The 14,745-nt window shown below is 36.6% G+C and overlaps 2 protein-coding genes across 3 annotated transcripts in view; one reads left to right on the top strand and one right to left on the bottom strand.

Annotated features, from left to right (window-relative positions):
* LOC113060207 (neurobeachin-like protein 2) overlaps positions 1 to 6,503 on the bottom strand; it is a 64,211-nt gene extending 57,708 nt beyond the window's left edge. Inside the window, exon 1 of one of the 2 annotated variants that reach the window (XM_026229101.1) lies at positions 5,928 to 6,503. In XM_026229101.1, coding sequence (XP_026084886.1) covers positions 5,928 to 6,005 — 78 coding nt within the window. In that variant the 5' untranslated portion in view covers positions 6,006 to 6,503. The remainder of the gene's footprint in view (positions 1 to 5,927) is intronic. The other variant, XM_026229104.1, reaches the window with a different exon arrangement.
* A 2,008-nt stretch (positions 6,504 to 8,511) lies between these two features.
* LOC113060205 (coiled-coil domain-containing protein 12-like) overlaps positions 8,512 to 14,745 on the top strand; it is a 9,525-nt gene continuing 3,291 nt past the window's right edge. Inside the window, exons 1-4 of the mRNA XM_026229100.1 lie at positions 8,512 to 8,666; positions 10,077 to 10,150; positions 14,098 to 14,177; positions 14,362 to 14,423. Of these exons, the coding sequence (XP_026084885.1) occupies positions 8,583 to 8,666; positions 10,077 to 10,150; positions 14,098 to 14,177; positions 14,362 to 14,423 (300 nt within the window). The 5' untranslated portion in view covers positions 8,512 to 8,582. The remainder of the gene's footprint in view (positions 8,667 to 10,076; positions 10,151 to 14,097; positions 14,178 to 14,361; positions 14,424 to 14,745) is intronic.

Genomic DNA, 14,745 nt, shown 5'->3' with positions numbered 1-14,745 from the left:
AAAATATCTTTTTGATTAATCTGCCGTTCAAAGTACACATCGCAGCTCTTTGGGTTTGACAGCACAGATTCATTCTCATACCCGCCCAATACTCAGACCTTGATTGAAATCATTTAGGAGGTCTATCGTGGACTGTAATTGGATTTTCTAAAAAGATTTGCAGATAAAAACGTTACTTACGGCGAGAGCAGATTTTGGCAGATAAGCATTGGTAACTGCCAAGTATATGCTCTACTTATGAAGATGTTTCATTTTTCAAAATGGGGCAGTAAGTGACCTTAGGCCTCAGAAGAGTGATAAGTATGCAGTACAACTTTGTAAACACCCAATGGTTTAGACAACTGTTTGCAAGCGAAGTCAAGTGAAGATAAAATTGCATTTAAAATATAAAGAGGTAAGAAAGAAAGTAAGAAATTAATAAATAAATAAACATTGCAGATATTTTTTTCCAAAATATTACATTTGGACATTCTTGGTATATTTAGATATTCCTCTTTTTAGTGGACACCAAGTATGATTGGGATGAATAATTGGTGGCAGTTATGTACAAATGAATGACTAAGTAGTCATCCAGTGCTAAAACATGCTGTAGCATATATCAAAGCCAGAGATTCCCAAGAAAACATTGAACTTTTAAAATAATCAATCAGATGTCTCACGTGAAATGGAATAAAATGGATTTAAGTGGCCAGCCGGATCACAGGATACTCTTAAAAAAAGGCTTTAAAGCAGCAAAAGTGGTACTCATTCCAGAGCCAAATTGGTTAAGTGGGTGGAGCTTGATCTAGTCCAGCTCCACCCCTGTGGACCTAATGGGTGGAACTTTATCCAGTTATGTTTATGGACAGGGTTATTGTTTAGGGTTAGAGTGTGGTTGGGCCTTCAAGCTCCACTCATTATATCCAAAGAAGGGGAGCTGGACGTCCAGCTACACGGCTCTGCATTAAGCACCTTCTCTCCAAAAGGTGGATGTGAAAAAAAAGGAAGTGATCAGCACTTAAAAGACCAATTTTGTCTAGTGTGAAGAATATTTCAATAATCTTAAGAGACTTTTTCTACTATAAAGAAACTTCTGAGAAATTGTACTTTTCCAAGGAGGTTTTTCATGGAACCATCAATTCCAATAAAGAACTTTCATTTTTAAAAGTGAATGTTAAACTAGTTTTTCCAACTTTTCTGACAAGTACTCTGGAAAGGCAATAGCGTTAAGCATCTATTAAAGTATTGAACTATCCAACACAAAGATTTGCTTTACCTTTAAATTCCAGAATATAAAGCAAAGGAAGATAAAGCAAGAGCTGAGAATGCTTTCTGAAGCCTCACATGCGAAACACTGGCATTCACACCAGACGGTCAAACAAAGGCACCTGTATACAAACATTTGTCTTAAACGTGACATCAATCTCAAAAACTTGACTTACAGGTACATGACAAAAGCAGACAATGGCCGTTCAAAGAATTGAGGTGGGTGCTGTTTTTTCAACGCTGCCTACACAAGGACTCTCCGCCTAAAATCTATTCAGTTTAACAAGCAGGTTTGTTGTGTGTAAAAAAACACACACACCTGCCAAGTTAGTTTCCTGCTATAGGAGGAAAGATAAGGAGCAACAAATAACCGATAAATAGCTGTTTTACAGCATACTATGCATGACTACGTAAACATCAGTCTGTCTGAATCTGAAAATTTCATAGAATTGGTGAAATATTCAATGATGTTCTGTCCATGTTTTCATCATTTACTCGCCTTCATCCTCATCTCAACTCCACTGATGATTCTTTTTTTTTTTTGTTCTTTTTTGCAACTTGGCAGTATAAATAACCATCAATGTTCCTTGTCTGGAAACTAGAGGTTCCAGAACCTCCTTTTGTTTTTCATATAAAAACTAAATAATGTACATAAATGACAATATTTGCATGGACTGTTGCTTTCGTTGTAGAAGGCTAGTTCAAATATAGATTCAGACAACTAATTCAACATCATCCTGCATGAAGGCCCTCCACATATCAGATGCTTACAGAACGTGTCAACCCTCAAACTCACGAAAATCACAACAGATAAACACAAGCTTGTTATTTTCCAAAACCTCTTCCTCAATATGTTTTCAGCTGAATAGGGGTGATGCTGTATACTATGTGTTTGTCAACTGACAAACAGGTTGCTCAGGGAGGTTACAAATGGTAGCATGTAACCATGACAGGAAGTGGTTTTATCACATCGATAAAGCGGAAGTGGTCTGACAGAGAGACAGCATTGCTCTCGCAGCCAAAAGAAAACATTATTACAATACAGCAAGATCACCAGAATGACATGACGTTAAATGTTGCTGTTCTTCTGCGATCGTGCACAGCTGCCTCTGATGGGGTTTCTTTCTTATGACACTGAAAACATTAAACACTTGCTTAACAGTGAGCTCTTAGATTTTGGTCTCATTGAAAAAAGTTTTCCGTTTAAAGAATTTAATGTACAATTTGTTTAAAGTCATGTAGACTCATGCGATGAAAACTCTTTTCATAACGGTTTTCTTCTACATGGAGAGGGTCGCCATATGGGGGCAGCCATCTTAAGATCACATGACCAGCCAAATACTATTCACTCTGTCTTGGTAGCCTTCCCCTAACTGAGCACATTTCTGCCCAGAATACATTAATCATGTCTGACTACAAATGGAACATTTCTACAATGGCAAGCATTTGCATTTGTGCAATGCTACATCCACACCACTAGGTGTCAGTAAGTCCAAGATTACTGCCAAATTGGCCAGTGCCAGAAATAAAATATTACTCCACCTTTAAATTCACAATGAAAAAGTAGCAGCAGATTTTTTATTTCTTATTTACAGAACTCTATTCATACTCTAGTCGACTAATTGGAACTGCAGCTGCTGGTTGACATTGGAAATACTAGTCAAATAGTTGAAATCTAGTCATTTTAGTGTCGTGTTTTAAAAATAATTATTATTTTGAAAAATATCTGGAGTGGAAAACAAAATCCGAGAAATGTCCACTAGGAAGGTGTGGGATTGTGTTTACTGGTTTAAAGGGGAACACATTACGAATGAAAGGGAACTTTCTACAGAAAAGTTTTTTTTTTTTTCATGTTATCTCCCTATAATGCTGAATAAAATTGTGTTTATAAGCAAAGCGCTACTTTGTTTTGAGGGGCAACCATTGTTACCACTGTATTTTTGCTTGTCCAAAAGCGCCACCTACTGTCAGAGAGTTTAATGTGGATTGTCATTCAGCCCATCTGCTGTTTTTGTTGCTGTCAATGTTGTAAATTTGATCCATTTGATAGAAAATAAGATCAAATTGAATATTATCTGACACTTTGAATCAGAGTTTTAGTGTTTCAAATGGATCACACAATGCAGTTGTCTTCTGAGTTTTTTTTTATTTATTAGACAATTAGTTGGTTACAAAATTTCTATTTAAATAGCAGTGACATTAGTCGTAAAGCACATCCCTACTGTACAGTGATGTACATCCAAGTGTAACAAATAAAAAAAAAATAAACAGGGTGAATTTTTATGTATGCAGACTTCAAGCTAACATCATGAGAAAACATTTTATGCTTGTAACCGGATTCTAAATTAAGATGTAATTGCAATTATGATACAAAATTAAATTAAATTTACTAGTTTCCCATGAGACATCATTACATTGGGAGGACATAGGACTCATTCTATGGTCAAATGACTTGCATAATAGGTGAGGAGAGCTTTAAATGGGTTTAAAATAGAGCAAGGCCTCATAAGCCCATAGATGAACAAGCAAATTTTCAACCTTATCTGGTTAAAATCGCAGCAGACAGAGGCCAGCAGAGGCATTAAAATAAGTATATCAAACCAGATTCAAAACACTGGAAAGCACTGTGTTGTCAACCATGCAGGGGGAAACTAACTCATAAATATGGGTGTGCAAAAATCACATACATTACACCCTTTATCAATGTTTCACAGAAAATCACATTTATATCCGTGTAACTGTGGAAAAGGCAGACTCATAATATGCCTGCTGCAACAAGTCAGAGGAACAAGTCCATCTACTTTGCATGTCTGATATGGATCCCTTTTAGCCGTACGTGTGAAGTTTTTAATAAATGGGAATGAAATGACAAAGGGTTTCTTTTTAGATCATAAAATGAATGAGATCTAGAGAAACACTGCCAGCTATCTGGAGAACTTTGTGCCAAGACCAGACTGGAACACTTTTGCATAATTCATAAAGCTTATTTTCCATGCAATCTGCTAACTATACAATATTCTTTAAAAGAGTGTGAGTGCCAAATTAAAACAGTGATCTGCAAGTAGACATTTCTCTATGGTGACCCCTGGTGCTTCTTGTATTCTGCACCTGGTGTTTTGGTTACCATGGTAGCCATTCATAAAGAACACTTGCTATAGTGAGGCATTACAGCCGACTTCAGCTGCTGACCAGTAACGTGGCAATAAATGACAGGGTTTCAGATGGAATACATAGATGCCCAACTTCAACATGTCGTTTTAATCATTTAAAAATAATTGTTCTTAAAAATGTGCAAGAGTGCAGTGTGGACTTTGTATGCACCAGAGGGTGTTGTCAACATAACCATCCTTAATGTGGAATGCCCATTTATTTTCCATTCATAGTGAAGGAAAGCCCGACTCATTTCTATGAATCAGGTTATTCCTGAATAGTTTCTTTCAAACGGCTAAAAAAAAAATGATTCTTAGTCATCATGACATAATCTCATGGCCCCTGATATCCTTGCATGGCATATTCCATGTTTTAAATGTCTCAGAAATAAAAAATCCATGGGTACACATATAGTGACAATGATTACAATGTAATTAAAAAAAGAAAAAATCTGAGGACCAGGACATCATCCATTAGGTTTACAGACATTTTAACCCTAAAACACTAATCAAAATACGAGTAGAAATGAAAATATGGAAAATTTCTGCATATTAACACTGCACATTTTAATATTGTTTTTCTTTAATGTATTTTTCTTTGCTTCTGGATTAAGCATTATTAATAACAGTTTGCACTGTAATTCCATTGGCCCCAGTTCACTTGTTTACAACCAAGATTCAGCTCATAAAAACAAAGTCATAAAACTGCTGATAAAACTGTCAAATCCCACACTGTAAACATGCAATTTCCCACTCTCTATTCAGTGAATTGTTGACGAGAGTCCGATTCGTCGACAAATCGTTAGGAGATCCGACTCAAAAGAACGATTCGTTCGCGAATCGGACATAGATACTTCACAAGTAAATCTAAAGCGTTTCAGCAAACACAAAATGCACATTTTAAATAAACTTTAAACAATTCAAGTATTTAGTTAAAGTACCTCGAGGTCCGATATGCATTATAAGTAAATATAAAAAATTAAATAACACATTATATTATCTGTACTGCTGTTCATTTATTTCAAATACACAAACTAAAGACATTGGAAACCATGTTGCTTATGAATAAAAAACTATCTGCATAACGAGAAGAAAAAGAGAAGCAGGAAGAGTATGGCATTACCTGACTCATACAGGTAAACACTAGAATTAGGAAACACAGGATAACTGTAAACATCAAATTGACCTATGGTGATGAACCATAGCGTTATGATTAGTGAATATATCATCAGTCCTTGTCATCACAATTGCCACCCGCTTCATAACAAAGTACTGATTAAATATTAAGTGAGCGTCAAATGTTTTCACTGTGCAGTGTGCACGCGCTCGCAACCTTCCCAAAAAATAACCACGGACGCACTTCCTGAAACTGTTTCAACACAAAGGGGATAGGAATTATGGCGAATATGCTTGCCTTTTAACTATATGCAGGACGCGACAAAATATGAAATGACAGTGGCAAGTTTGCGACAACATAAACTCCGAAGCCAACAGGTGTCGAGTGGCTCGCGCGATCGCCTGTCCGTGACTCACCTTAGTGTAATATAACATCCACAGCTCGTACAGTCGCTCTTTCGAAGCCATTCTCCCTCGCCCTTCTGCGTGATCCATTCACTTAGGCGTCAGTCAGACCAATCTGAATATACATCATCCACGAACGAAGGGGCCATGGACTGACTCAGCGAAGATCCAAGGAATACTGTTTGCTAGAAATGGCATGCTGCTCTACAGCTGTCCACTACCTGGTTGCCAAGCGCTTCCAAAGTTGCATGTCTTTTAGAAGGAAGGCGTGTCAGAATGACAATCCCGAGCAAAGAAACTAGAGATTGTAGAGAGCAGTATTTGAGAAATATCGCGGGTCAGGCGCTGGATGAATCTGCATCTCTGCTGGAGGAATTCCAGAGGAGTTTAACGCACTTGTCTGTGCACGCATTATTACCCTGCTCGCGCTCCACTCCCCTCCTCTCGAGCGTTACAGAGGCAGTAGAGAGCAAAGCAAGAGACAGCCGGGAGGAGTTCAGCCTCAAAGCTGCACAAGGGAAACCATTGAGCATCGTAGAGCCACAGCTGATCTGGAGAATTCGCCAGGGTTGGAATGTGACACTGGAGCGCAGGGACTTCTCCTGGTGATTTGGTTTTGTTGAAAGCATATAAACATATAAAGGTCAGAAGCAGAATATAAGTGAATATTAGAATCAATCTACACAATAACAGATAAAACAATACATAACAATATCCATCCATCCATCCATATATCTATCTATCTATAAATGGAGTATAAACATGGATTTTTCCTGTCATCTCAATTCATTCCAAAGATTTGGAAGTTCTGTCATGACATTTAAAGTGTTAGTTCACCAAACATGAAAGAAGCCTTCTTGTTTGGTGATGAGGGTTTGATTGTTCTGGGTGTGCAATGCATAACAAATGTGTTTATGTATAGTTAACGCTTTTTGAATATTTAATGTTTCCATTTTGATTGAAATTTACACATTGGGACGTTAGCTCTGATTCATTGTATCTCACTAATGGCTTTGCTGTGATTTGTCATGTTGCTCATGTTAATTAGTTTGTAATTTATTTGAACTACAGGGATGGACACCTAAGGTTGGAGAGCCTGAAAACGCCTTTGAGGCACAAGAAAAACCATCATTATTCTACACTGCAGGATTATTTATACTCGACAAAACAAATTCTCTGTTCACCATTTAGAAGCAAACAGGATCTGGATGAATTGGTATAGAGAACAAACCACGGAAAAGCTATTGAAAGTGGTATCCACAGAAGTTATAATAAAAGTTATTTTTCCTTCTTGTCATTTTGATCACAGAAACAGTGTGATGTGACGGGTTACTTTTCACAGCTCAAGCTTTTGAGAGTAAAATTTCACAATTTTACATTCAAAAATATTTAAGATCCATATAGTCACTGGATCCCTTGAGCACCCATGCAAACACTATGCAAATAAACTTGTGTTGGTGAAGACACTGAATGATCCATTTATTGTGCTTGCCCATTTTCATTTGGCACATTTGTTTTTGTCAGTAAGTGACACCACCACATTTAACATAATTCTGTAAGGTCTATTGTGTTTGGTGCCTTACTGGAACAACAATATGGTTTTGACTGTAACCTTTTAAAATAACTTAAAATATACCACATCTTAAACAATGCATCCTTTCTATTACCCCTTTTACAAATATGTGCCCATTACCTTTAAACAATAAAATATTTAACATTTTACTCTACATTTTAATAATTAAATAAAATTATAGTGTAAGTGAGAGTGAGTCATATTGCACCATTTGTATTAATCCCATTGCTAAGTGCAATGGGAGTAATACAAGTTTGGACCTACAGTAGAGACAGTATTGCCCTGGCAAGGTATAATGTATACATTCCACATCATGTCATGTCATTTTTCTATTCAGAAGAGTAATAATTTCTGATTTTATTAATGCATAGAGCTGTGTGTGTATTAAAATGTGTCGATCACTTAAATAAATATTTGCACAATCTTTCTAAATGTTACTTGTTCTTTCTTTTTTAAACAGACCAGAGGATATTGGTTATCCATCTGAAATATCTTGCTGTCAATTATTTTTTTAAGTCAATATGCAAACTATTAATTTTATTGTATTACATTTTTTAAATAATTTAGATTTTTTTTTAAATCAGCCATTTATGAGTTTTCAGCCTTAACATGAAAGTATTAATGTTAGTTAAAATATTAACGTATAAATCACCATCCACTTTCCTTGTGTGAAAAACAGAAGCTCCTGAGTAATTTTTTGTGTTTCATGGAAGAAAGAAAATTATATGACATTAGAGGATGTAAATAACAATATTCCTGTATATTTGGTCATTTTTCAGTAGAAAGCAATTACACATCCTTCTTACCTCACGTCAATTTTCAAATTCACAAAAATCCGAAGTCCTGCATATGTCACTAGAATCAGTGCATCTGAGTAACTAAATAATCAAATAATTGCCTATGTATGAATATATATATATATATATATGAATTTGTTATTTACATATTTTACAGGTAGTTTATAAACGTTCAAGTCTGGCAAGTTGAGTAGCAAAATCGATGTGTTCGGTGCTCTTCTAGCAACCTCGGCGCTGAACAGACTGCATAACCTATTACAGATTCATCGATCCTTCTACCCATGCTTTATTTTCACCATGGAGAAACCTGTGGGTTCTTTACAAGAGCAAGCTTTGAAAAGGAAAGAAAGATTAAAAGCTCTGCGAGACCGCCAACTTCAAGTGAGTGTGAAAATAAATGTTCATTTCTTGAAGACACGGGGAAATACGCGCTCGCTGGCTAACATGCTGTAGTTAGCGAGTTAGCATAATAGTAAAGCATAGTATTGTTCAATTTAACATCAGTTGTCATCATGTAAATTCAACCAGAGGGGTTAAGCTCTATTTTTTAATCACATTGAATGCATTTATTATTATCCAAGGAAGGGCGTTTAGCTTTAAATAATATTAGCAGTTACCTGTCAGTTTGTATTTTGTGCTTGACTGATTTGTACTAAGCAGAATACATCCCTTTTAAATTCAGTGATGCCTCAACATTCAGTTACACTGTAACATTACAAAAGCTTGAAAAGCAGCTATAACATAACTAGATCTAATGCTTTTCTGTCTCTGCTTTAAGTGTTATGTAACATTTAAAAACATGAGGAACAAGTCATTTATTTTCAGTGGTATATCGGCGTGCCACACATTTTGTTAGAATTTAACTTTGAAGTTTGAAGCTGGGAATTTCCTTTTAACCCTGTTTGAATGTTTTATTTATTTATTTTTTGCTTCCTTAAAGGGATAGCTCACCAAAAATGAAAATTTGATGTTTATCTGTGTACCCCCAGGGCATCCAAGATGTAGGTAACTTTGTTTCTTCAGTAGAACACAAACTGAGATTTTTAACTGAAGCCATTGCAGTCTGTCAGTCCTATAATGGGAGCGGATGGGAATCATGACTTTGAGAGTAAAAAAAACATACACAAACTAAACCAAATTGAACCCTGCGCCTGGTGATGATGCATATCTCTTAACTATTGACCACTGACACTCTGCAATCTCAATTGGGAGTGTCAAAGGTCCATTTGAGAGATAGGTTGTGGTAATGTACTTATAAGTCTGCGATCCGCTGTAAAGCAAGAAGAAGACTACTCACGCGCAGGCCGAAGAAGAACAGCAAACTCACTCAGGACAGTTCAGACATTGCAGTGAAAATCAGAGGTAAAAAATGATATGAATACTGTTCAGTTTCTTGCACAGACCGATCGTTTGTTTCTTTACACTTTAATGTATCACCACGAGCTGCAGGGTTTAATTTGCTTTTGTTTGTGTATGTTTTTGACGCTCAAAGCCGTGATTCCCATCCACTTCCATTGTAGGACTGACAGACTGCAACAGTTTCAGTTAAAAATCTCCATTTGTGTTCTGCTGAAGAAACAAAGGCACCTACATCTTGGATGCCCTGGGGGTAAGCAGATAAACATCACATTTACATTTTTGGGTGAACTATCCCTTTAAATGTGCACAGAAGATCTTTGACTGATTCACTGCGAATTAGAGCTTTTATTGTACCTTAGTCTTATTAGAATTTTGGATCATAACTTGAATTTGCCTCTTTGCTCATAATAACTAGTAGAGTTTTTACTACAGGGACATGCACCTGAGGATGGAGAGCCTGAGAGAAAAAGACCTCTGGAGGATTCTGAGACAGAGGACAGACACCGGTAAATAACAAAATACTCACAGATATAAAATCGTGTGTCATTTTTACATAAGGATACTTAACTAAATTCTCAGTTCTACCATTTAGAAACAAAAAGGACCTAGCTGAATAGACTTTCTGTTCTAAATGGACAATAAATAACAAAGCTGCACTCTGTTTATATGATCATAAGAAGGGCTGAGAAGTAAAGGTCTCTCTCACTCTCAGCTCTGTTTCAGGCTCAAGCCAAGGCCTCAAGCTCTTTGCTTGATTTTTTTTCTTTCCATAGTTTATGTTCAGATTCACAGAACTCATGCTCGCCTCCCTGAGCTCAAGAGGTCTTTTTAAATTGACAGTTTGCAAAGGTTCCTAAACAATCATCACCCAAAATCTGGACTACTTCTCCCTTAGTGTATGTTAAAACCTGTATGACAATCTTCTTTTATGTTCCTTAGAAGAAAATGATGCAGTTTTGGTTCGACATGATGGCAAGTGAATAATAGAATAACCATATCTTAGCACTTGATACATCATTTTGTGGTTATAAGGCATTAACTTAGCCGCCGTCGCAGGTTAGCACGCCAAGCTAGCTTGTCTGGCCATGATCCCCTCATGTCAGCTAGTCCCGCTCCGGTTCCCGCCCCTAAGGAGATATTGGTGGCTGTCAGGCAGAGAATGTTTCAAGGTGTGTCTCCATAAAAATGCATTATTAAAATGACAACACAGTTTGGAAACAATGAGAGGTAATTCACCACCCAGCACACTTGTTATTTTGACACTTCCCATGCTGCAGTACTCGACAGATAATCTTTAGAAAAACAAAGCGACCAAAAAACATTGAATAAACTAGTCATAAAAGTTTGATAAAATATATCCAGAAAAAATCAAAATGACCCTAATCGGGGTAAAATTATAAAGCAGCATAACAAAATTGACAATTTTCAATATTTATTATATATATATATATATATATATATATATATATATAAAAAAAAACTATTCTCGTCAGCAAATTAGCATATTATAATAATTTCTGAAGGGTCATGTGACACTGAAGACTGGAGTAAAGATGCTGAGAATTTAGCTTTGCCATAATAGGAATATTATTAATTAAAATATACTGAAAAAAATGCAGTTTGCAGTTTGGAATAATAATATGATTTCAAAATATGTGAATGTTCTTACTGTATTTTTGATCAAATAAATGCAGCCTTGGTTAGTGAACATAACATAATTTCAAAACATTAAAAACAAATCACAGACCCCAAACCTTTGAACAGTAGTGTGCGTAAGAGTTTTCTGCTTATTGAATTTCATGCTGAATAAGTGGAAACATCCACTTTTGTTAGTCTTTTTGTTCAAGCTGTCAAAATTCTGAAGTGAGGTGAGGCAGATAATGAATATCTGCTCAGCTTTTGAATGAAGCTCAGCCTTTCACATGTGCGCCAGACAGTATTTTGTCACAACTTAGCAGTAGGGCAAATGTCCAAATTGACTTGGAATCTTCTACAGCCCAACCACATTGTTATTACTGTTCTTTGTAAATGGGCTTTGTCAGCTGTCAGACTTAACAGTACCACTGCTGCCTATTTTAGGCTGAAGGAAGCCTGATGATAGTCCCCTCGGTTGTTTTGCAGGCTTTGAGAAACGAGAAACCATCCAACAAGTCCCTCATTTCAGCTCTGTCCCTCTGAGCACTTCAAGAAATTTTTTTTCCCCCATAAGCATTAATCTGTCTTTCTGTATTGTGATTAAATTAGAAAGCAGTATACTAGCCGATTCGCCCAATACCGTGGCCACAAATGATTCAGGACCCCAGGATGTTCGAAATGCTCACTTAGAGTAAAAAAAACGGCTCTTGACTTTCTGAAAGTGTTGGATTGTTTGGCCGCTCTACTGTAGATGAGGAAAGCCAGTGGTCCTGTATTGTTCCAGTGGGTGGTCAGGAAGTCTTTCCAGGAAAGTTTAGGACAGGGAGGACTTCCCAGCTCTTTGTTTCAGTCTGTTGTTTTCAAGTGTTTTTCAAAAACCCTTCAATGCTCTTGTTTGGGATTATAATATTTGATGAAGTTTTGCAGGACCTTAATGGGGTTTGACTGAGTTTGAAATTAATTGAGTGTTTTCCCCAATTAATCAAGCTTTAGTTTGATAACCCTACACCCAAGAGCATTGAAAAGGAATAGTGACATACAGCTGACATGACATTTTACAATCTTTGCCTTGTGAAAAAGTCACACAAGCATGTCCAAAAAATTGACATATTAATATTGTTTTCTAAATGATGGTTGCATCACATGACTTTTATTTGAAGGACAAACATTTTATAATGTCGTTCTAAACTAGGGTGACCACCTGTCCCGTGTAGCGCGTGCGCGCACAGCGTTTGAAGCCCAATTCATGCGTCCCACAAATTGAGAATGTGTCACGCACATGTGTGAGTTTGTGAGTTTAGACTTTTTTTTTTTTTACTGTTCCTGTGATGTTGAGCAACTACAGTTCATTTTAATCCTATAATTTTATATTATAATTTATTTAAAGTGAATAAATTGTAATGAAAAATAAGTTAAATAGCTAAAGTAAATCATAAGTGGAAGCTTACATCATGAGCATACATCAGCAGTTACATGTTTAGGGGAATAGGGCATTATTAATATACCATGTAAGGTGGTATGTGCTAGAAATAAGTAAACCACTATCAGTGAGTCTGCCCATGGGGTGGGAGCACCACCGCGCAAGGCAGTGTCCCTCAGAAACATACCCCTTGTCCCCCCTTGGGCTTATTAGCAGGTGGTCACCCAATTCTAAACCCTGGATAAAGGTATGTTTCACACTTTAAAGATTAAAAGATCTAAAGTGTTTAAAGATTCTAAATTACAATAATACTCTTTTTAATTTGTTGTATTTTTAATTTGTCGTGCTATGTTGTTTTTCATTATTTTATTATTATTTTAATTAGTACTTTTTGGAATGTTTTTTTTTTTTTCTCTCTCATGTGTATTTACATATGAAGACTAGCTGTCGTCTCGGCGTCAGCTAATGGGGATCCTTTTAAATAAACAAATAATCATGGAACACTCTTACCTGTCATTGACCTGACTACAGCAGGTCCATATTCATTCATTCATTCATTCATTCATTTTTTTCCTCTCAAATGCTGAAACAACTGGGTAAGATGTGGTACGAAAATCTAATTTAATGAAATATGAATCGGGTTCTTAGAAATGTACAGTATGCTTTTATTTGCGTTGGTTTCAAGGTTTTATACCATTTTAAAGAAAAGCTTCAATTTAATGACTATAGATATCGTGGTGTAATCGTCAGGTTAAAAAGTAATTACATTTACCTTAATTACATGTGAGTGTATACATCTTACCCCCCCCCCCCCCCAAATATAAATGATTTATTGTGGTTATGAATGTGAGGTCAAAATGGGCACACATCTCTGGAGACAAACTATAAATTATAATATGGCTATCTCCTATAGGACCGTCTGAAACAAATCTTCATGTCCATCTTCTGTTGATCATGCTGTGGAGAACCCTCAATGCTCCCTTGGAGATCCAGCAGCCGATTTTGCTGTAACTTACAGAGATGTTAATACACCTGCTGGTTGAGCGATGTTGGGCTTGTTTAGCCCCTCTCAGCTTTGAGGCTGCTGTCCCTAGACATAGTCAGGTGCTACATGCTAATTAGCTCGTGCTACAAAGATGAAGGGACGCTTTGTAAGCATGGCGAGCCAATGTACTCTGGATGCTATCACAGGCCGGATTCAGCGCTCAAATAGCACCAGCTGCTCACGGTCCAAGCTAAATGTTTATTTGAACTGCCACCTGCTGGTTACTTGTTTCTCCTGTGATTGAATGTGTGATCGCTTTTTAAAAATATCCTCAAATAGGTTAGATTGGAGGCAGTGACAAAACACTTGTTCATGACTAAATGAATTACATAATTCTGAAATGATGTTTGCAGAGAGCTGAAGCTGAGGAATTACACGCCGGAGGACAAGGAGCTGAAGGAGAGACAGGTGCCCAAAGCAAAACCTGCATCAGGTGAGAACACTTCTGGCTAACCTGGAGGAAATATAACTGGATGTACCTTTAATTTATATTTTTAGATGTAATACCTGAAAATTAAACCGACCGTTCAGTAATAGTAATGCTGGGTGATATTTCAGCAGGTGATCAGGTGTTGGGTTATAGGTTGTCTGACTGGTCTTGTTTTGTATTACTATAGTGGAGGACAAGGTCAAGGACCAGCTGCAAGCTGCAGACCCAGAGCCTGTGATTGAGGAAGTGGTGAGTGGATTTTCCCTATATACAAAGTCTTAGGTTTAAAACGTGATGCCATATGGACAGCCCCAGTGTTTTTAATAACAAGTAAAGAAAACAATTTATTTAAAATATAAATAATTATAAATGTATTTACTGTCACTTTTGATTATTCATTGCTAAATAAAAGTATTAATTTACAAAAAATAGAAACCTGTAATTTGTGAGCCTTGTTTTGAACAATTCATTAAAAGAACCATATCAAATGAGTTGCCTGTTCATTAAAGGGGTCATATGATACAATTTCAATTTTTCCTTTCTATTTGGAGTGTTACAAACTCTTGGTGCA

Source organism: Carassius auratus, chromosome 41 (genome assembly GCF_003368295.1).
Source record: "Carassius auratus strain Wakin chromosome 41, ASM336829v1, whole genome shotgun sequence".
NCBI lineage: Eukaryota > Metazoa > Chordata > Actinopteri > Cypriniformes > Cyprinidae > Carassius > Carassius auratus.
The sequence above is the reverse complement of the archived record's forward strand: the minus strand, read 5'-3'. Positions and strand labels throughout refer to the sequence as shown.